A 23,058-nucleotide genomic window follows, 5' to 3' on the forward strand; every position below is an offset into this window, starting at 1 on the left:
TCCTTTTTAGGAAAGTTAATATGGTTAGCTTAAGTACTAAAACCTTTTAGGAAGTTCTTGGGGGTGTGGGCTTGTGAAATGGTCCTTAGCATAGGGGGATCTGGCTAGGTCCGTGTCTCTGGAGCCAGGCAGCCAGGGTTGCTGAATCACCAATATAGCAGTGTACCTCCCTGCCCTCAGGTACTCAACTTTGTCTGAATCCAAAATTCTTTGGTTGAACCTCTGAAGAGAGCAGCTCTTCTGAGGGGAAAGATGCACATGAGAAGGGCAGCCTCCTGACTGAGGAAGGGAGGAAGGCACATCTAGGTTTCTCACTGATGCTTTATTTCCCCTCTGCTATTTTATTTCATACCTCCCCCACATCCACTTTTTATCTAAAAAACTTTCAAACTACAGAGAAATTGAATAGTACAATGTACACATTTTTGCTTAATTCAATTGTGATTCATCAATTGTTAGGTCTCTTTACATATATGCAAGAATTTTAATATCCATATAATGTCAATAAAAATATTATCTGAGGGACGCCTGGGTGGCTCAGTGGGTTAAGTGGCTGCCTTCGGCTTAAGTCATGATCCCAGGGTCCTGGGATCAAGCCCCGCATCGGGCTCTCTGCTCAGTGGGGAGCCTGCCTCCCCCCTCCCCCTGCCTGCCTCTCTGCCTGCTTATGATCTCTCTTTCAAATAAATAAATAAAATCTTTTAAAAAAATACTATCTGATGGGGGGCCTGGGTGGCTTAGTTAAGCATCTGACTTGTGATTTCGGCTCAGTCGGGATCTCAGGGTGGTGAAATGGAGCCCTGCATTCGGCTCCATGCTCAGCAGGGTGTCTGCCTGAGATTCTCTCCCTCTGCCCCTCCCCCAACTCAGGCTTATTTGTTCTAAAATAAATAAATAAATCTTTAAAAAAATAATATATGGAGTGCCTGCATGGCTCACTTGGTTGGGTGACTGCCTTTGGCTCAGGTCATGATCTGGGAGTCCTGGGATCAAGTCCCCTATCAGGCTCCCAGCTCTGCAGGGAGTCTGCTTCTCCTCTAACCCTCTCCCCTCTCATGCTCTCCCTCACTCTCTCTCTCAAATAAATAAATAATATCTTGAAAAAAAATGCTATCTGATATATAGTATACATTCAAAATTCCCACAACTGTCCCCACATGTCCAACATAGCTATTTGTTGTTGTTCTGGATACAACTGTAACCCCAACATCCCATGTCAGGATGCATGATGTCTCTTTGGACTCCTTTAATAATAGTAATTTTATATTAATTTATTTATTTTTAAAGACTTTTTTTTTTCTTAAAGATTTTATTTATTTGACAGACAGAGACCACAATTAGGCAGAGAGGCAGGCAGAGAGAGAGGAAGGAAAGCAGGCTCCCTAAGAGGGAGCCCCGTGAGAGCCCGACGTGGGGCTCGATCCCAGGACCCTGGGATCATGACCTGAGCCAAAGGCAGAGGCTTTAACCCACTGAGCCACCCAGGCGCCCCAATAATTTTATTTTTAAGTCATCTCTATAACCAACGTGGGGCTCAAACTTACAAACCCAAGATCAAGGGTCTCATGCTCTACTGAGCCAGCTAGGTGCCCAAGTATCATGGTACTTTTAATGTCTCAGCTATTCATAATCTTGTCCTTTCCCTGATTTTCTCATGATTTGAATCTTATCATTCAGTACTCAGTACTCAGCTAAACTGACACCTCCTATGGTCTCTGTGACTAATCATGGGCTATCGTATCACCTAGTTTTACTTCTGCACATATTTATTAGCTATCTTTAGGGCTGCTCTGTACCTCTCATTAGATGGTAAGCTCCACAACTGACCCACAGAAGCAGACTATGTTGTTTACTATATATACTACAGAATATCCAGGCAGTCTTCCCCAAAATGTGGCTGGCACATTTTAGATACTCAGTTAACTATATATCACAAAGGCTAAAGACACAGGGTGTAGAATCAAAGAAATGTAGGTCTGAATCCTGGCTTTGCTTCTTACTACTAGGTGAATTTAGGAGTGTAACAATCTTTCAGTCTTAACTTCTCCTCATAGAGTTACTGTGAGGAAAGCACATAAGAAAAGGATGGGACACACTGCCAAACACAAAACAAAGGGTCAATAAATATTAATTTGTATTATTATTTTAAAAGATTTATTTATTTATCTGAAAGAGAGACAGAATATGAGCTGGGGAAGGGGCAAAGGGAAGGGGAGCAAGAATCCTTAAGCAGACTCCCAGCTGAGCAGGAAGCCTGATTTGGGGATCAATCTCAGGACCCTGAGATCATGACCTGAGCCAAAATTAAGAGTTGGCTGCTTAACAAACTGAGCCACCCAGGCACCCCAATTTTTATAATAGCACCTACTAAGATGCTAGAAAAATCTCTTCCTTAGGATGTGCTCTGTAAGCCTTTAGCACAACATACTGATAAGCTAAAGGTAATAAGATACAGTCTACGCTCTGAAACTAGAAACCTAATTTTATTATTTTTAAAAAATATTTTATTTTTAAGTAATCTTTATACCCCACGTGGGAGTCAAACCTACAACCCTGAGATCAAGAGTTGCATGTTCTCCCAACTAAGCCAGCCAGGTGCTCCATTTTTATTTTCTTAAGGAATCTCTGTTCTCACTGTGGGGCTCAAACTCCTGACACTGAGACAATGAGTCACATGCTCTACAGACTGAGCCAGCCAGGAGCCCCTAGAAAACTAATTTTAAATCCAGAGTCAGCCATGTAGCAGCAGCATGACTCAGAGAGAGTTATTTTACATCTTTGCCTCTCAGTTGCCTTATCTCTAAGATGGCTATTATAATAGTATTAACATCAGGAGGGTGATCCTCCTAAGGACTAAATGAACTAATACATATAAAATATGTAAAACAGCACATCTAGCACATAGTAAGCCCTCACAATGTCTAATAATATTACTTGGTTCTTATCATCATTCACAGCACAGCTGTTTTATACATTGTACAGTGAAATTCCTGAGTCCTTGGGTGCCTGAGTGGCTCAACTGGTTAAGCATCTGCCTTTGGCTCAGGTCATGATCTCTGGGTTCTGGAACTGAGTCCCACATGGGGCTCCCAGCTCAGCAGGGAGTCTGCTTCTGCCTCTCCCCCTGCTTGTGCTCTGTCTCGATCTCGCAAATAAAAAAAAAAGAAAAGAAAAAGAAAGAAAGAAAGAAGGAAAGAAAAAAAAGCATTTGCCTTCAGCAAGGGTCGTAATCCCAGGATCCTAGATTGAGACCCACATTGGGCTCTCTGCTCAGTGGGAAACCTGCTTCTCTCTCTCCCCCTGCTTGTGCTCTCTTTCTCTCCCTCTCTCTATCAAACAAATTAAAATCTTAAAAAAAAAAAGAAAGAAAGAAAGAAAGAGAAAAGAAATTCCTGAGGCCTAATTAACTCTGGTTCTTGCATCCTGCAGGCCAGGCCTAGGGCTAATGATTTTTCAGAGAGCTCTCCTTTCACACGTAGGTGTTGCTAAGGTCTTCCCCACACCTCCCCCTCATGTCTTCAGTTCATCATAGGATCATACTTTTCTCCTGAGTATTTGTTGCTCACTGACGGGGCATATATTCCCAAACTACTTGGCTCATCATCCAAATTTCTTAGTACTTCTTCTCAATTTTGGACAACTTCAGAGGATTGAGGGTTTTAGAAAGTTAGGCTCTGGTTAACCAAAGTGACTGTTAAGTAGAGAAAGCAGGTAATGACTACACTGTCAAGAGAACAAGTACGCTTGAAAGAATTTTTAATATAATGCCGAAGTAAAAGTAGTTAATATATTTGACAATTTAAAGATAAGCCTTTGCTGATTTCAGATCCCTAAACTAGGTCCTATTATATGATCTTCCCAAGACCCATAGGTCTACTGGCATTTATTATACTACAGTTTAAATACTTATCTGTGGAGTTAAGTCTTAATGATCTGTTTCTTCCATGAGACTACAGAGCTCATAAAGTTGAGCATTGTAGGTCTATCTCACTCACTACCATCTTAAAATGAAGCTCAAAGAGAAGGCTAGGGCTAAAGAATGGCAGATTCAAATCTGGGTCTTGAATGTTTCACTTAGGTTATTTGACACTGACACACTGCTTACTCCTTGGTGCCTCAGTTTTCCATTTATGAAATAAATAAAAAGTAACACCAGCCACACTTCAAAGTTAATACAAGAATGATGATAAAATGATTCCCATGATAAAATTCATGGGAGGCAATATAGAGGGAGACAGAAATTCCTAACAATGGTAACGTGTTGTTTTTTGTTTATTAGTATCAAAGTCAAATGTGGTTATCCAACCGTAGGGATAGACTGGTGTCCATTCTCCCTTCCTGCTTGCCGTGTGATCCTGGGAACTCTGTTATCAACTTAAAAGAGAATAGTTGGCAAGGATGCATCAGAGTTGTGCAAACTGAACTGTGTGGGACTTGGATTACTTCCTGTAAGTCTTAGTGATAAGAGACTTACTAGACCAGAACAAAGTTACTGTATCTGTTATGGGGCTTTCTGTGTTATTGTTGTTGTTTTTAAAATTTCATTACCTTAAAATCATTAATGTGTAGAAATTCGTCAATAATAGACTTGGACTTCTTCTCCATCTCCAATTCTGACAATGCAGGTTTGTCAGGAACTGATGTTGCTGGAACTTCTGGTTTCACTACTAGTGAGGTTAAAAAAAGTAAAAGTAAAAATGACAAAAATCATGATTAAAGTGGTGGGATTATAGCTGACAACATTTATGTGTTATTACATTAATTTTCCCATAAAAGCATTAAAATAGACACAAATTTGACAAGGCAAGACATCTAAAAGCAGAAAAGAAAAATGTTTATCACAGCATAGATACACACTAAGTAACTTCATATTCTATAATTAAAAGAGTATGTAGATATGGTAAACTTTTATAATTAAAGCCTTTTCGTTCCTTTCTGCATTTTGATTCTTCTCCACTGCTTCAATGATGAAGAGCACATGAAGCTTCCACAATCACAAACAGAGCTCCAACCACACTGGCCTTCGGCCGTTGCTTGAACATACTGTGGTTCTACCTGCCTACTACTCCTTTTCTCACAGTACTCCTCTTGGTTGGAATGCTCTTTCTCTCTGCTCCATACCCATCCCTCCCTATAAACCTATTTTAACTCCTACTGGTCCTTTGGACCTGAGAGAAGCCTTCCCATCCCTCTGTGTCAATTCTAGCTAGTTCCCTTGTCAAGTACTCTCTTAGAACTCTGCTCCTCTCCTCTACAGCACTTTCCTCAGTCTGTACTTGTATATCACTGAAGGCTGAGAGCAGAGATCCAGGGCCCATAATTCACTAGGTGGTAAGTGTGCATGTAGTGAATAAAGCAAATGACCCAGACAATAAACTTGCAGAGGGCAGCTGTGCTGTATTATTTACTACACACTTGATATTTTCATGCCTTATCTTGTTATGTTCCCCAAATACCTACCATAGATATGAAAGCTACATGCCCCTAAAGCTAAAAGATCTGAAGTCTAGAGCTGGGAGAAGACATTTCAATTCATTTGAATTCATTTAGAGATTATAGTTAGGAAACATAATTTAAATACTGAGACAAATTTAAAAACTATAAAAATATTATAAACAACCAGTACTACTTCAAAATTAAGATTTTAAGAATGTTGAAAATTACATTTAAACTATTTTTCATTGTTGCCATCATCATATCATGATGACATCTAGTACCTTTTGAAAAATCTATTATTTATCAGATAATGTTCTAAGTATTTACCTGCTTTAACTTCTCATTTAATCTTTACCATAATTCTACAGGTACATTTACTACCCCCATATAACAGATGAGGAAACAGAAACACAGATAGGTTATATTCATGATAGTAATTTTTAGAGCATTACTGGAGTTGGTCCTCTAATCATACACATGCTAAACATACACAAAAACCACAGAAGTTACCAAGACTAAGGTAACAAAAGATGATCTGATATTTCCTCTTAGGTTTGCCTTGCAGTGGCACAATAATGTGAGAATTTTCACACACTTGAGAGCCCTACAAAGCATATATGCACTCTAATGCACACTGAGTTGTTATTTATTTATTTTTTGCAAAGTGAGTTGTTATTTTGAAAACTTGTAAGAAATTCAGATTGCTTAATACAGCAAGTGGCCCTCGTCACCATCATATTTACTACAGAAAGCAGAAAACTTACAAATTATTGAACAAAGGGATAACCTGAGAAATGAGAACGATGTTACAGAACTACTTAGGTGCCCTTTACCTTTGAAGACACCACTGTGTCATTATCACACATTGATTCTGAAATCTACACAGGCACAAGGTCTCCTCTGCATTTTTTGTTCCATATTTAAGGCCCAAATCTCCTTCCTGTATGTATCAAGTCTCTCACCTGACTCACGGGCCTTGCTTCGGTCAGCCTCAGCACTGCTCCTTTCCACATCCATGCCTCCCGTAAGCTGTTTTACGGTCTCTAGCATCTCTCTGCGTTGCTCTTCCTGAGACTGATTGTCCAACAGGTCTTTGCTGCTGCCGCCCCTCATGAAAGTATTGGGACGAGCTGCTGCAGATGGAAGGGGCTTGTCATTCTTCTCTCTGCCCATGCTTCCACGACTTAAAAGACAAAATACACTTTTCAGAAGAAAGATCACCCCTTCCCCAAATATTCAAATTATAAAATAACACTTAGACTTTCTAAAAGTATGCAGAGTATTTTTTTTTAACATAACTTCAAAGGTGTGAGGCACCAAATTATACTTCAAACTGTATTTATTTATTTATTTTTAAAATAGATTTTATTTATTTATTTGACATACAGAGATCACAAGTAGGCAGAGAGGCAGGCAGAGACAGGGGAGGAAGCAGGCTCCCCACAGAGCAGAGAGCCCGATGCGGGGCTCGATCCCAGGACCCTGAGACCATGACCTGAGCCGAAGGCAGAGGCTTTAACCCACTGAGACACCCAGGCACCCCTTCAAACTGTATTTATATAAACAAGTGGAATCAGTGCTTTCAAGAGAATGTTAAGCATGTTTTTACTTTTTTCACACATGTTAAAAGGGATACTACTTAAAATTTTAGAATGCCAATGGCATCTCTTTATTTTAGTTTTTAAAATTTTTTAAGAATAAAGATATTGATGAATGTATGAGTTAAAAAACGGAGAGACAGAATACCAAATAAACATGGTATCACTAATGTAAAATTACAGAATTTATTCAGAAACTTCAAATAGAAGTAAAATATTTTGAGAACCAAGTAGAAGTAATTTTTTTAAAAAAGATTTATTTTAGAGAGAAAGTGCACTAGACTAAGAGTGAAGAGGGGAGGAGCAGCAGAGGGAGAGAGTCCCAGGCAGACTCTGAGTACTGAGCCTAATCTGGGGCTTGATCCCATGACCCTAAGATCACAACCTGAACCAAAATCAAGAGTCGGGCACTTAACTAACTGTGCCACCCAGGCACCCCAGAAGTAGATTTTGAAAGGCCAAAGTCACATTTTATTAAGAGAGAATCTTCCAAAATCTCCCTATTTAATCACTAAACTCCCTATTTAGACAATTCTAATCAGCTGGACAAATAGTTTCTTGGGCCATAACAGATCAGATCAATTAAAAGGAAGAGAAGAGAAATGACGAGAGGCACAACAATGATCTAACCTCTGAAAGAACATACACAAACGGGTACCCAAAACGCAGAACCATCAGGGGAAATTTATGGCAGGGCAAAGAGCCACAAATACCTCAAGAGCACAAATGATGCTTCATGGCAATCTGAGCCATCATTAAAATCTGAATTAGGCTAAGTATATTTTGTTGCAGAAGCCAAGGGAACAGTTAACATTGTTTAGAAAGCCTACCTGGTCAAACTAATTACAATAATAAAAAAGAAAGTTTCAGAGCTTAAAGCAACTTCAGCACTAAAAGCGCTTAAATCACAATTTTTGAGGGGAACCTGGCTGGCTCAGTTGGTAGATTGTGTGACTCTTGATCTTAGGGTTATGAGTTTGAGCTCCATGTTAGACACAAGAGATTACTTGAATAAATAAAATTTAGGGGCACCTGGGTGCCTCAGTGGGTTAAAGCCTCTGCCTTCAGCTCGGGTCATGATCTCAGGGTCCTGGGATCGAGCCCCACATTGGGCTCTCTGCTCAGCAGGGAGCCTGCTTCCTCCTCCCTCCCTCTCTGCCTGCCTCTCTGCCTACTTGTGATCTCTATCTGTCAAATAAAATAAATAAAATCTTAAAATAAATAAATAAATAAATAAAATTTAAAAACTTAAAATTTTAGAAAATAAAAATTGTTGTTTTCTGTCATTATTCTACAGGTCTTTATTCATTCTTTGTAAACCAACCAATAGAACACTTCACTGTATCAATCTTACAAAATGAAAACAGAAAGACAATACAGAGAATAGTGAGAAACAAAGGAGACCCTCAAATATAACTCAAAGACCAGTGTGACAGAAAAACATACAGATAGGCTATTATGCCCTTTAATTCATGTGCTTCGAAGTGTGAGTCCAATCTAGAGCATACTGAGGCTTTAGTTTAGCAAGGCTGGCACCGGCCTCCAGGGCTATTTGGGTGGGTCTGGTCTCTTAAGAAACTATTAGAAATTTTCCAGGTAACCTGCTCTTCTTTTCCACCTCATCCCAAATCTTCCACTCAATTATGTTCTTATCTTGGAAATTACAAAATGTGAAGATCAAAGCAGGAAAAGAAAAAGAAAATCAACCTTAGGGATAAAAGGCATCCATGCCATAAAGATGATTATCATAGTCTCTGTGGGCGTGTGTGTGTGTGTGTGTGTGTGTGTGTGTGTATGAAAGAGAGAGAGAGAGAGAATGATAGAGAGAGAATAGACATCGACAAGTAGGTCAGTCCTGAGTTAACAAGGAGTAGGCTTCTTACCTGGTTAAGGTCCGTCGGGAATCAAACTCTAAAGGCGTGGATGATGTAGACCCTGAAGGTGCTGGAGGTTGCAAAGCAGAGAATCTGTTTAAACTGGAAGCACTGGACCGTAAGGCATCTAAAGTTGTTGACGATTGAGGGGGGAAAAAAATACAAATCACATGACTAAAATGCAGCTGCTTTTAATTTTATTTTTTAAGATTTTATTTATTTGAGAGAGAGCATGAGTGGTGGGGAGGAGCGGAGAAGGAGAGGGAGTAGCAGACTCCCTGCTGAGCAGGACCTCAGGATCATGACCTGAGCCAAAGGCAGAAGCTTAACCCACTGAGTAATCCAGGAGCCCCTCAAATGCAGCTTCCAATTTATCTGCCTCCCTTGGGATGAAGGTGGATTGTTGGAAGACTGGTTATTTCTAAAGAGCCTAACAAGGTGATGTCAATCTCATGGTCCAAAGACCATACTTAGAAGCATAATGTTAGAGGGAATTTATCTGTCTGAGGGATGGGGTAATTGGGTGATAGGCATTAAGGAGGCCATTTGATGTAATGAGCACTAGGTGTTATATGCAACTGATGAATCACTAAACTCTACCTCTGAAACTAATAATACACTACTTGTTAATTAAATAATAATAAAAAAGGCATTAGTTGCAAAAAACCTCCCCAAACTTAGAAATCTTTGTTCATTACAACCATTTGCTGCTTTAAAAACATAATTAAATTATCCTAGGTAGGCAAGGGGATGGGAGTGGTAGACAGGGAAGGAGGGGGACAAGCAAAAACAAAACAAAACACTGAAAGCTAATACAAATCCTATGTATTTATATTATGTAAATTTGCATGTGGGCCTAAGTGAATAACACAATTTATTAAAAAAAATTTTTTTAAGATTTTATTTATTTATTTGACAGAGATCACAAGTATGCAGAGAGGCAGAGAGAGAGAGAAGGAGAAGCAGGCTCACTGCTGAGCAGAGAGCCGATGCGGGGCTCGATCCCAGGACCCTGGGATCACGACCTGAGCCAAAGGCAGAGGCTTAACCCACTGAGCCACCCAGGCACCCCTAAAAAAAATTTTTTTTTTTTAGGGGTGCCTGGGTGGCTCAGTTGGTTAACTGTCTGCTTTTGGCTCAGGTCGTGATCTCAGGGTGCTGGGATCAAGTTTCACATCCAGCTTTCTGCTCAGTGGGAAGTCTGCTTCTCCTTCTCCCTCTGCACATCCCCCTGCTTGTGTACTCTCTCTCTACCTCAAATAAATAAATAAATAAAATCTTTAACAAGTTTTATTTGTAGAGAGAATGAGAGCACAAGTGGAGGGAGCGGCAGGCCGAGGGAGAAGCGGAGCCCAATGCAGGACTTAATCCCAGGACCCTGGGATCAAGACCTAAACTGAAGGCAGGCGCTTAACTGACTGACACACCCAGGCTTCCCATTAACACAATTTTTTAAAATTTAAAGAAATCAAAGGTCAAAATTCCTTAATAGAAGGGAAATACGGAAAGGAGGTTAACAATGAAGTTTTTTACTTTCCATCGGACTTTCTTAGCTTTAAAAAGATGTGTTTGTCATGATCTAACATTTAATCTCTCAAAATGTGACTTTTGTTTAAAATTTTTGGAAAATATTTCACTCCAATTCTTTTACAACTTCCTTTTACAATTCTTTTTCTTAGCGAAATGAGTTTTCTTTTTCCTTTGGGGTACTAGTAATTTCTCTAGTTATACTGAATTAGTGAACATCAACTTTAACAAAGAAACCTAAGAAATTAAAGTCTTAAATAGCCTAACTGAACTAAAAAAATTCTAAATATTTAAAATAACTAAGGATCCATAGTGAGAGGGACACCAGTAAGTTTGGGCACCCTTCGTCTATAGATCTTTTCCTAAAACCATTATTAAATGATTGTGGGAGTGTGCTATAAGCTGAATATTGACAGATCACATCCAGGTTCCCAAGAAGGGACACTGCTTACTTACCAGTCTCACTTGCCTTTGCTCCACCACTGCTGCCCTTTCCCCAACTGCCCAGCTGTGCTTTAGGTACCAGCTGAATTTTCTCATCAATTGTGGGCTGTAACATAAGTGACCACAAAACAATTATAGGAATCATTCCAGAATTATTTTTCTTCTTTTCCATAAAGATTTATTTATTTCAGAGAGATAGTGAGCATGCATGCGAGTGGCACGGAGGGGCAGAGAGAGAGGGAAAGAGAGAATCTCAAGTAGACTCTTCGCTGAGCACAGAGCCCAAAGCCGGGCTCGATCTCACAACCCTGAGATCATGACCTGAGTCGAATTCAGGAGTCAGCTACTGAACCGACTAAGCCACCCAGGTGCCCCTAGAATGGTTTATCTTCTTTCCCCCTTCAGTGCAGTGAAAACCAACTTTGGCAAAAAGAGTCCTTGGGGGGGCGCGTGGGTGGCTCAGTGGATTAAAGCCTCTGCCTTCAGCTCAGGTCATGGTCTCAGGGTCCTGGGATTGAGCCCCGCATTGGGCTCTCTGCTCAGCAGGGAGCCTGCTTTCTGCTCCCCCGCCTGCCTCTCTGCCTACTTGTGATTTCTCTCTGTCAAACAAATAAATAAAATCTTAAAAAAAAAAAAGAATACTCATTGGAATAACAATTTAAGAAATATAAACTGGAGCTATTCACATTCACATGGGATTCTGGTGGACCCTGAACTACTTTCTTGGAATCCAGCATCCACAAAACAGTTTGGAACCAATGGTCTGCAGAATGCATTCAGGTCCTCTAAGTTGGTACACCATTTAACTAAATGTAAGCAGTTTCTAGTAATTCCTCCTGTCTAGTAATGCCCAGTGAATATATAAATTTTGTATACCACAAAATTAACAGATTAATCTCTTCACATTACTGTCAGAAAACAGGTCAGATGGCACAAAGATTTCATATTTCAGCAAAGCACAATATGTGGGAGCTAAGGATGGAGAAGTGGAATAGCAGTATTCAATAAAAGGCAGTAAGAAAAAAAGTGAATATAGGAAATTAGACAGGAAGTTAAAATGCCTCTTTAAGGTTTAACCCCCCAAACACAACTTCAGCACAAATGAATGGACTTAGAATGCAGTATTAAATAGAAAACACATACCACAGAAAGCTGCAATGTAGCTCTTTGCAATAAAAGTGTTCATAAATTCTCATAGTGTTGCCTTGCTCTACCACATGCTTTCACACGAATCTCTCCCAGTTAACAATGCCTTTGTTTAATGGCTTTCAACTTTTTCTAGGGTATTTAAGTAGCATACCTACACTGCAACTATCGGAATATACACAAAATTTATTAAGAATTTACCAATTTACACAATATTAATAATGTTGTAGTTTTAATACAAACACTATTCATTTTTATAGCATCCATGCACGGAAACAATATGTAAAAACCCAAGTATTATTAGTAAGTACTGATGTAATTTTCAAAGATGTTGGGGTTGATATTGGAGGGATTATCTTTTTAACATAAGATTTTTGTTAAAATAAAATAAGTCTCTTGCTAGAAACAGAAGTGGATGGGAATCAAGCTGTATTCGGCAACAGAATCCCTGCACTGAGACATAAATAACTAGAAGAATGTACCAGAATCTTAGAGAATAGGATCTTTGCTAATTAAAATCAAGGGCAATCTAGAGATGGAATGTTCTATACTGAAGCAACACTTTGACATGAAGATGAAAATGACATAGTCCATCTTCTTCCAATTTTCTCAAACTCTTTTTCTTTCTGTCAGTTCTCTTTCATTTGGTGATTCCACAATAGCTTTAGATTGCTATTCGTATCCTACCGGTAGGCTGCAAATTTTCAGAACTATGCAAAGTACATGACATAGGAAGGATCAAACCAGAATTGCACATGATTTATAAAACTGGGCTGTAGGAGCTTTACTTCTACAAAAGGTAATGCCACTTGTTCTATGTTCTCCAAGGTTCTTCACGTGACTTACAGTGATCAACTTCTACTGCAGAAAACATCTGCTAAGAGAAACCTTTTTCCTCTTACCGCCCACGGATTCTCAAGAGAGGAAGGTAGAATATTTACATCTTCATCACAGAATGATTTCTAGTAGTAGTCTTCTGTGATTTCTTTGAGGCCTTGGATATGGCAAACCATTAATTCAAGTTAGGCTTAAACAGGTAGTTGCTTCTTCCCCAGAGCTAAGGATACATTGTATAAAGCTTACAATTTACAGCTACTAAAGTATCTTTATTATTATCTCTCCTATAGTAAGCATCTCATAACTTCATCATCATAAACTCATCACTTTCCTTTTAGCAAACTCTCCAAGAAATGAGAGGAACAGCAGGAATGAGTAGTAAGAATATATGGAACAATACTGGCTTATAGAAAAGCATCTGCATTAAAAAAAAAAATACTCACCTATAAAATCTGCAATATGGCTATTTCTGCTATGAGCAAGAAATAATTTTGAGAGTCACATTCTCAGGCTGTCATAAGTTGTGTTTTAAATGTCACACTCACCTTAGTGATTTTAAGGAATTTTGAGGGGTCTAATACCCGACTATTCTTGGCCCCTTGTACAGTGTTCCATCCCCCTTCATCCACTCTCTGGACACCTGCAGGGAGAACAGAGTGTATGTCTCTCATCTACCTCAAGTCAGTTTGACAGCGACAGAGTGAGCAATATTTTCAACTCAGCAGCTCCAATGAAAATCAAGGAAAAGGACCAAAGAGACTATTAAAGCATTGCTGACCGTCTCTTTAACATCCAGGACGATATGAAAATAACAGGTAGAAATACCAGGAGAGCCGACCTAGGAGAAACTAACTGACACAAGGGCCAAATCTAGTGTTTATGGTGCATGGTTAGAACCCTTCAAGATACATCAGATGGAAAGTATTTATTACAAAGTTTACTTCACTTAATAGTGTCAAATGACACAGTACACTTGGCTCATTCCCCCAACCCATCAGCTGCTCAGGCAAAAACCCTGTTCCTATTTCTTTCTCTCACTTGGCACCAAATCTTGTCAGTTTCCCCTTTACGATATATTCAGCATCTAGCTCCGTCTTATTACTACCAACACTACCATTTTGGTTTTCACCAGCAACACTTAAAGCATAAAAACATCGTCACTAGCTCCAATGCTTCCACCCTCCACTGTCTGTTTCATGGCTGCCAGCACGACCCTAATGAAGTACAAGTCAGGTCCTGTGACTGCTATCCTCAAAACACTCCTATTAAGCTCTCCATCTCACTCAGACAAAAAACCAAATTACTTCTAAATGGCCTACAAGCTCTGAGTAATCCAGCCTCCCCCATCTCAAACCCTATCTTCCACTACTCTCTCCTTATGCTCTTTGCTTCAGCCACTCTGACCTCCCTGCTGTTCCTTGAAAATGCTACTTCAGGGCCTTTTACTTATTATTCCCTTTGCCTAAAAACCTTTCCCCAAATACCCACATAGCTTAATTCCCTCAACACTTGCTTCAGGTCTTCACTCAAATTCGAATTTTAACAGGCACCACCATCACCCTATTTAGAACTGTACCTTTACCCACCAAGCCTGGCACAACTCTAACTTCCTCACAAAATTACATATTTTATTTGAGCATCTGTTGTCTGTCCTCCTGGTACGGTGTAAGCTGCATGAAGGAAGGGATTTTGTTTCTCCTGTTAAGTGACAGGCACTTAATATTTGTTGAATGTAAACCATCAAACTCTCTATTCAAAAGCTTTTCTGATCCTCACATACATGATTTTCTTTGTTGCTATCCAGTATTACTGATCATAAACAAACTTGTTTCTTATTTTTTTTCTTATACCCTAGTCCTTCTTCCTCTCCAGTTGTTTTTTATCTGTTATTTTTCCAAGACTTCTTTTCTTTAGTCACCTATGGACATCTTCCCATGGACTGGGCTTTCAGTCTAGTTCAGTAATAAGTCATTTCGTGAAAGGCACTGTGTTAGGTTCTAGGGCGAGGAAGGTGCGGGAGTGTGGTGTCCCATGAAACTTAAAAGAATACTTTCTTCCATGGAGGATTCATCTCTCATAACTTCATTCTGAGATCTACTGTCTGTGATAAAGAACAGTTCATGGTCGTTGAGTATTGACTATGTGCCGGTTGCTATGCTGAACACTTTACACGTTATGCTCACTTCATCCTCACACAAACCCCAGCAACCATTATTTGATCCATTTTACAGATTACGTGACTTGTGCAAAGTCCTACAGCTATGACGCAGGAGAGCTGAAATTCAAACCCAGACAGTCTGGCTTCAGAGTTTATGCTCTCAACCATTACTTACGTGACCCAGTAACTGCCATGCTCACATAACAGCACAGTGGACAAAGTTCTTATTTGGATGCCCTCTTGCCATCTCAAAACAAACAGGCTTATGAGAAGAATGATCATTTCCCTTCTGAAGAAGTGTCCTCTTCCAGTGTTCTTAAACTTAGTCAATGAACTTCCTATTTTCTCCAGTGCAGAATGCCTTCTATGTCAGCTTTCATATTTTCCCACCCATTTTTTCCTTTTATAATTATTGTTACCAGGATTTCAGCAATGCAACATTTCTGAGTTCAGTATGCCCTTTGATTCATCACGTAAAAATGATCAGACTTGTTTTATTTATATACCACTAACATGACATCATTCCTTTGTTTAAAAATTTTTGATGGCTCCTTGATGTCTATCATGTACAAAGTCAAAATTTCTTAATTTGGCTCCATTCTTTCAGAAAAACATTTTTCCACTGAGTCTCAACACTTAAACTTTGCTCTAATCAGGCTTGTCTGTGCCTCTTACAATATATATTTATTTTAATTTCATGATTAAAATTATTCCTTTCATTTCAAATATTTAGCATTCACCTGGACTCAGTTCAAGGGTGCATTCCTAAAATAAAGATGTGTTCTAGCTTGCTTTCTTCTTCTCCTCGGAGTTTTAACAATCTTTTTTTTTTTTGAGGAAATTTGAAGATTTTTATTTTAATTTAATTATGGAAATTTTTGAGCATAGAAGAAAATAGTATGAACCCCAATGTGCTCAACAGCCAGCAATAATTTAAAACATTTGCAAATATCCTTATATCTATCCTTTCTCCTTTTTTCTGTAGCATTTCAAGAATTACATAATTTTATCCATGTGTATGTATATGTAACCAAAAAGATTATCATTTTTAGATAATAACCATGATGTTATCCCAACTTTAAAAACTAACAGTAATTCCATAATTGCATATATATAGTACATATCCAGATTTCTCCAGTTCTTTCAAAGATAAGTTTTTACAATTGGTTTGTTCAAATCATGGTCCAGATAAGGTCTGCACAGTGCATTCAGTTGCCAAGCCTCTTAAATTTTTTTAATCTACAGTTTCCCTTCTGTTTTTTGCTTTTGTTGTATTTTAACTGGTATTATTGTTTTGTAAAAAAAACTAGGCTGTTTATAAAATATTCTACATTTTGCTTTTGGCTAATTGCTACCTTGTGGTGTCATATAATTTGTTCCCCATTGCCCCATATTTCTTTTATTTATTTTTTTGAGTCTTAATAATCTTGAGAATACATTTCATAATTTTATTATCTTCTACTTGACAAATGTTCCCTTTATTAGTTTTGCCTTCTCAGATAAACTGTAAGCTTTCAGAGAAAAGAAACTGTATCTTCTGCTTCTTTTTATATCCCTCACCAATTCTGAGTATACAGAAGATGCTCAATAAAGCCTTGTTGATTAATGACTTTAAAGTAGTCAAAGAAACCATGATGAGTCCTGCATTCTTGGGTTTTACTCAAAAACCAGTCGCTCCAGGTGAAACTGCTTTACTTACAAATTACCACTCTATTTTTTGTTTATTCTTTCTGATGTCATTTCGCATCTAAATATATAATTTTTAAACATCTGTCATTCATCTCCCTAGTTTTCCTAACACCCCAGTGGACTCCACCCTCACCTGTTCTTCTCTTCTCTTTGGTCATGAGCTGTTGGACTTTCCTTTGCTCTTCTTGTTCTTCTATTTTAGCCTCTTTGTGAATCTGTTCAATAGTTTTAGGTCCTTGATCTGCTCTTCGAGATACCCAGTTGCACTATAAAAGGAGAAAACAACGTTATCAGCTAGAAAACAAAAAATGAACAAAATAAAATTTTGAAAATCTATTTTATACTTCTCACTGCTGGAAAAGTGTAAAATCTGTACTACAGTACTTTTTTTCATCTGTCTTACAGATGGCACCATGTGCAGTTTAGGATTAGAGACGAAGAATTAGTCTTGGGGCCCCTGGGAGTCTCAGTTGGTTAAGCAGCACAGACTCTTGATTCGGTTCGGGTCATGATCTCAGGTTTGTAAGATCGAGCCCCAAAACAGTCTCTATGCTCAGCAGGGAGTCTGCTTGAGATTTTCTTTCCCTCTCCCACTGCCCCTTATCCCTGCATGCTCTCTCTCTTTCAAATAAATAAATCTAGGGGCCCCTGGGTGGCTCAGTGGGTTAAAGTGTCTGCCTTTAGCCATCAGCTCAGGTCATGATCCCAGGGTCCTGGGATCGAGACCCACATCGGGCTCTTTGCTCAGTGGGGAGCCTGCTTCCTCCTCTCTCTCTGCCTGACTCTCTGCCTACTTGTGATCTGTCAAATAAATAAAAAAATAAAATCTTAAAAATAAATAAATAAAATCTTTAAAAAAGATTAAATTTGTCTCAACCAACCCTGAACTATTATATGCTGAGTATTCCAATGCTAATGAATAAAAAGAGTGAAAGACTGATCCAAATCTATTTTTTTTTCGGCGATCACATTTATTGAAAGCATTGGAAAAAAAATTAAAATGCCCGTTAGCGTGCAGAATTTTTGAGTTATCTGTAAATCAACCCATTTCAGGAGTGGAAGAATCCTTGGTCACTTCTTAATATCAAAATTTATGCAGGTTTCTCTTTTGAATGTCTTCTACATTTAAAGAGGCAATCATACAAAAACTCCTATATTCCAGACACGATAAATTCTTTGTTTCAGCCAACTCTTAATGGAGGGGCAACTAGTACAACACCATCTCCCCGGACAAAAAGCATCGGAATATTCCGTTTTGTTGATTTATATATCTCTTCGTATGTTTCCTCATCAATTTCTATAGTAGTCACAGTTTCTTCCACATCTCCCAATATCATATTTAAATGCTGATCATAAGCATGTAATCTGCCTCGAAGTTCTCTGTCATTTCTCATTTTCACATAAATTCGCTCATCCAGGCTGAGCCTGATGAGATCCAGGGGCTCTTCTACGGTGTTGGTAGTTTGTTGCTGGTCCACGTCGTCCGCCATGTTTCAAACCCTGCGCCCTTTCCCGATCCAAATCTATTTTTAAAAAATTATCTTGTGGGACACCTGGGTGGCTTAGTCGTTGAGCATCTACCTTTGGCTCTGGTCATGATCCCAGGGTCTTGAGATCGAGCCCCACATCGGGGAGGCTCCCTGCTCAGTGGAAGCCTGCTTCTTCCTCTCCCACTCCCCCTGCTTGTGTTCCCTTTCTTGCTGTCTCTCTCTGTCAAATAAATATATACAATCTTTAAAAATAAATAAATAAATATCTTTTATATTTGTAAGGAGGAGCCAGAAGAGGAATCAATAAAGCTCAGGGTTCTTCAGCCTTGCCTTCATCTGGGTTATTGGTACCTAATTCATATCGCATTCCATAGGGGCTCTAAATCGAGAATGACTAGCATTTTTCTTCCTCCATATCATGGTTCTCATATCCTACACAAAGTGCCACCTCTCTGCCTTTTGATTATCCTATTAAGGACAAGACAATTTGTCTCATTACAATTATACTTCTCCCTTTCCTTCCCAACTATACTCCCAACATCTGATAGAAGTACAAGTAATTGGGGGCACAGGTGAATAAGTTTTTTATGTTTATTTACATTTCCTAGACGCAAGGAGGCAAATATGTCTAAATCAGCCCACAAATTCTGATCATCTGGTAGTGGCTTTGGTAATAAGAAGAATCATGAGGTCACATTTAACCTTTAGCAAGATAAAGAACCATCACGAGTGCTATGTGGTCTAGGTATAGGGCAGGGAAGAGCTAGACCCTGCATTCTCTTTCTCTAGTTTAAGGTCAGCTGCAGTAAATAAGAATACAGAAAAGAGGTGAAAATGGTAATTTCTCTGTTATGAGAAATAAGCAGCAGTAGCAGCAGCAGCAGAATAAGAGGATATACAGGAAAAACAATGGAGAAAAAACACCAACACTTCCTATGAGCCGGGCACTTTACATAATCACATCACTGAAGCTTTATAACACACATGCAAGGTAGGCAACATCCCCATCTTAGAGAATAAATATGTAAGGCTCAGGGAAGTTAAATATAACCATTTTGAAGATGAGGAGTCCTGATTAGCACACTAAAACTAAATTTAATTGAACACAGTTTGAATTCAGAATGGCTGACTTTAAAAATACAGTGTGGTTTCATAATTAGCACAGAGAGAAGAAATGTAAGAGGCACGTATATGTGCTTGTATTCTCTCACACAGCTCTGTCGTGGAAGTGCGTCAATTCAGTTCTGGAAGTCCTTTCTGCAGCATTACGTTTTTACACATGCACATACTGGGACATCCTCCCCATTCCGACTCCTTAAATAAGAATGGAGTAGTTGCCTTACATTTTTCTACTTACCAGCCTTAGGTCTATCACATCTTGAAGCATGAATCGAATCCTAGATGAGGTTTTTCTTTCTTTCACGATTTTTTCCATCTGATTAAAATACTGGTCCATACGTGGCTGCAAGGGACAAAATACTCAGTATTCTTGGCTGAGGAACTCAAATGTACTTTTATCATATAAAATTTTTAAAAAGGCTAGGTATACAACTTATAGCCAAAAGATAATGAGGCAGAATTTTTAACTAAGCATATGATGCCCAAAATAAAGGTTACGTATTCTAAGGGCTATAGTCACATGACAGGCAAACAGAATAAAAATGGAAGTGTCATGCTGCAGCCCCTGGAAACTTCCTTAAGAGAGGTGGCTGTGACCTTTGTCTCTTTCCAACCTTCTCCGCTGAGAATGTAAGGACAAGGGCTATACTTTGGGGATGACAGAATGTTAAGCGGGAGTGACTGAACTGTTTACCACCCCTGAGCCACCAAACCAACCTCAGATTTCTTACCTCTGAACTTTACTTATTCGAGTGAGAAACCTTAATCTTACATAAACCACTATATTTGGGATTTTTTGTCACAAACATAATCCCAGCTGATTCTGATGTTATTAAACATTTCTGATACTATTTCTTCAAAGCATTTCTAATTTTCCTGCCCCCTTATTTGGAGAGCACCATGTTATGTTTGAGTCATAATATTGTTAATGATTTTTTAAAAAAAATTTTATTTATTTATTTGACAGACAGAGATCACAAGTAGGCAGAGAAGCAGGCAGAGAGAGAGGAGGAAGCAGGCTCCCTGCTGAGCAAAGAGCCAGATGTGGGGCTCGATCCCAGGACTCTGGGATCATGACCCCAGCTGAAGGCAGAGGCTTTAACCCACTGAGCCACCTAAGCGCCCAGTTAATGATTTCTTTTATTATGGTTGGATAGCCCTGTGGTTAACTTGAGCATAAACTTAAGAAAACTCCTAGGTTTTCACTTCCATAACTCCTTCAGTCCTGACCCACAGTAGCTATTCTCCTTGTATTTCTGCTGATAATTTGCTATACATAAAAATGACCTGTGAGGGGCGCCTGGGTGGCTCAGTGGGTTAAAGCCTCTGCCTTCAGCTCGGGTCATGATCTCAGGGCTCTGGGATGGAGCCCAGCATTGGGTTCTCCGCACAGCGGGGAGCCTGCTTCTCCCCCTACCCCTACCCACTGCCTGCCTCTCTGCCTACTTGTGATCTCTGTCTGTCGAATAAAGAAAGAAAAATCTTTAAAAACAAAACAAAACAAAACAAAAAACCTGTGAGATGGTCATGCAGAAAAAGGAAAAGGGACAAATAATCTTAACAATTCACAAGTTGGCCTCATCACTTCTTACCATGATGGAAAGCTGGTAAGGAGCTTATTGGCCAAACACTTGACAATGAGAAGGGCAAAACAAGACAAAGAAGGAGCCTAGACTGCCGGGGTGAGATGGAATACTCCTGCTGATGGTTCTAGTTCTTTTCACAACTGACAGAGGCCATTCTGGGTGCTTCTGAGATTGGGGTGCTTACCTTTGCCTTCTCAAAGTCCAGGTCTCTGCCGATGGTGGTCAGCAGGCGGCACAGGCATTCCAGGGACTCCTCATCATGGTTCTTCAGCAATTTCACCACACAGTCATGCATGATGGCTTCCGTCAGCATCTTGAGTTTGAAGAGCTCCCCAATAAACTTGATGTTACCAATGGATCTCCGCCGGGCTTTGTCCTTAGCTTCTTCTAGTTCATCATGAAGCCTCGTCCTCTCCTCTGGCTGTTGTATAAGGAAGAGTAATGGGAGCTTGATGAAGACAACTGTACTGCACACAAGATGCTAAGAACATACACTTGGACTCATGGTCTTATGCTCTGTGGGAGGTCAGGGATAGTCTGAGAATCTGACAGTAACTGTAGTCCTACTCCTTAGAAAAACTGCACCACACCCAAAACTTTGCATCCATTTCAGGAGATTTCTGGAACTCAGTGACCCCTCTGAAATCTGGGCTCTGAATTCCTGTCTTAGGAGGTTGAGCTGCTCTAACAGATGGCACTAAAAGGAATAAAGCATTCCTCTAAGCGTCAATATAATGTCTCCACATGAAAAAAGCCACAGTCATCTACTGAAATAGGGAGATGTTACCAGCTTCATGAAAATGCTGTTCGCTAACAGAGAGCATAAGCACACTTTCTGTGCAAATACTCACAGCACTGGCAGCCTCGAGTTCTTTCTGCTTCTTCTCAAAGACATCATCATCTGCTTTATCTTTTTCAAACTCCTTCTGGCAGCGGTTCAGTAGCAGCTTCCGGAAATTCACTGTGTTACCAGGTTTGTCTGCCATGGGTACTTTCAGCTGCATCCATATAGGAAAATGCAAAAGCATCAAGATTACTTAAAACATTCAACGATTCTCTCAAAATACCTATCGTCTAACTATAGGTAAAGCTGAATGAACTACAGGTAAGCTTTTACAAGAGGTACACAATTTAGTTTCAGACAGTTCATGTTTTAGTGTAGTGGTAAGAGGTCTGTAATTTTATACAGAAAAGATATACATTCCTTTCATATAAATGTACTCTATCTTTATGGTTGGTTGTGCCTCTAGCTGACTTTGAAATCCATGTCTTTCTGTGACAACTACAGCTCTGTCCTTATCTAAGACCTTTATAACTCTACAGGGTTTTACCTTTGTTTTTTACTACCATTGTAGGTACTCTGGTTTAAAGGAACAGATAGAAATGACATAAAGCATGGCCATAGGAAAACAGTTGTGGGTGGGGATCCTTATTCTAGAAAAAAGCAGAAGAGGGGTGGGGAGGACAAATTTGATGATTTTTGAGATATCCTGTCCTTGGGGAAATGTCATTAACAATGCGATGCTGGTACTTACCTTGACTAGCCATGCACTTTGTTTACTGATTATTTCTTATGTGCCCAAAGAAAATACTAAGTTTCTGAAAGTTTAGTCTAAAAAAATGGCACCTGTGAAACATTTTTTTCATACACAGGAAGACCCAGACTGGAGGGGGTAGACCATGTGGAGGCAAGATGCTTACAGGGTTTCTGTTCGAATCTCAGAACTGCTTTCTAGTAACAGCAATAGCTCTTATCTTCAAGGTTATGTGTAACCAAACACAGAGACATTCTTATAAGAAAGTGGACTGGTGCACTGATTGACTAAAATGCACCATTTTACAAATGCAACCTCCCTGAGCACCATTCTGAACAGCTACTGTGTAACACAGCGAAATGTTTTTTTCTGGATCACAAAATGGCTCTCAAAGTTCTGAAATGCATGGTCTTTGCCCTAGGTGTAATGGGAGAACTTTGTAAAAAAACAGAATGCATTGTATTTACACTCACAAAAGAGTTAATGTTATCAACCAGAATGAACTTGGACAGTTGCTGATTAAGGTCAAATGGCTAGAGAAACTTCTTGAGAATTGAAGACTACGATGCTATACTGGATTTGTGTTAGAAGTAATGGACACACTCTCCAACAGATGCGC

At 39.4% G+C, this 23,058-nt stretch overlaps 2 protein-coding genes across 19 annotated transcripts in view; both read right to left on the reverse strand.

The window, feature by feature from the left end:
* EIF4G3 (eukaryotic translation initiation factor 4 gamma 3) overlaps positions 1-23,058 on the reverse strand; it is a 350,821-nt gene that overhangs the window by 30,990 nt on the left and 296,773 nt on the right. For 16 of the 18 annotated variants that reach the window (XM_044237357.1, XM_044237358.1, XM_044237359.1 and 13 more), the window contains 9 exons: positions 21,756-21,902; positions 21,089-21,325; positions 19,557-19,661; positions 16,843-16,975; positions 13,408-13,502; positions 10,892-10,985; positions 8,918-9,035; positions 6,399-6,619; positions 4,549-4,667 (listed from right to left, as the gene is read on the reverse strand). In XM_044237357.1, the coding sequence (XP_044093292.1) occupies positions 4,549-4,667; positions 6,399-6,619; positions 8,918-9,035; positions 10,892-10,985; positions 13,408-13,502; positions 16,843-16,975; positions 19,557-19,661; positions 21,089-21,325; positions 21,756-21,902 (1,269 nt within the window). Of the gene's footprint in view, positions 1-4,548; positions 4,668-6,398; positions 6,620-8,917; positions 9,036-10,891; positions 10,986-13,407; positions 13,503-16,842; positions 16,976-19,556; positions 19,662-21,088; positions 21,326-21,755; positions 21,903-22,232; positions 22,339-23,058 lie in introns of those variants that run through there. The other 2 variants (XM_044237346.1, XM_044237360.1) reach the window with 2 other exon arrangements.
* LOC122899539 (U6 snRNA-associated Sm-like protein LSm3) lies at positions 17,719-18,223 on the reverse strand. The gene has a single exon (XM_044237361.1). It carries the CDS (start codon positions 18,197-18,199, stop codon positions 17,891-17,893), a length of 309 nt encoding a protein of 102 aa, XP_044093296.1. The 5' UTR covers positions 18,200-18,223; the 3' UTR covers positions 17,719-17,890.

The sequence above is a fragment of the Neovison vison genome, chromosome 2 (genome assembly GCF_020171115.1).
Source record: "Neovison vison isolate M4711 chromosome 2, ASM_NN_V1, whole genome shotgun sequence".
Classification (NCBI taxonomy): Eukaryota; Metazoa; Chordata; class Mammalia; order Carnivora; family Mustelidae; genus Neogale; species Neogale vison.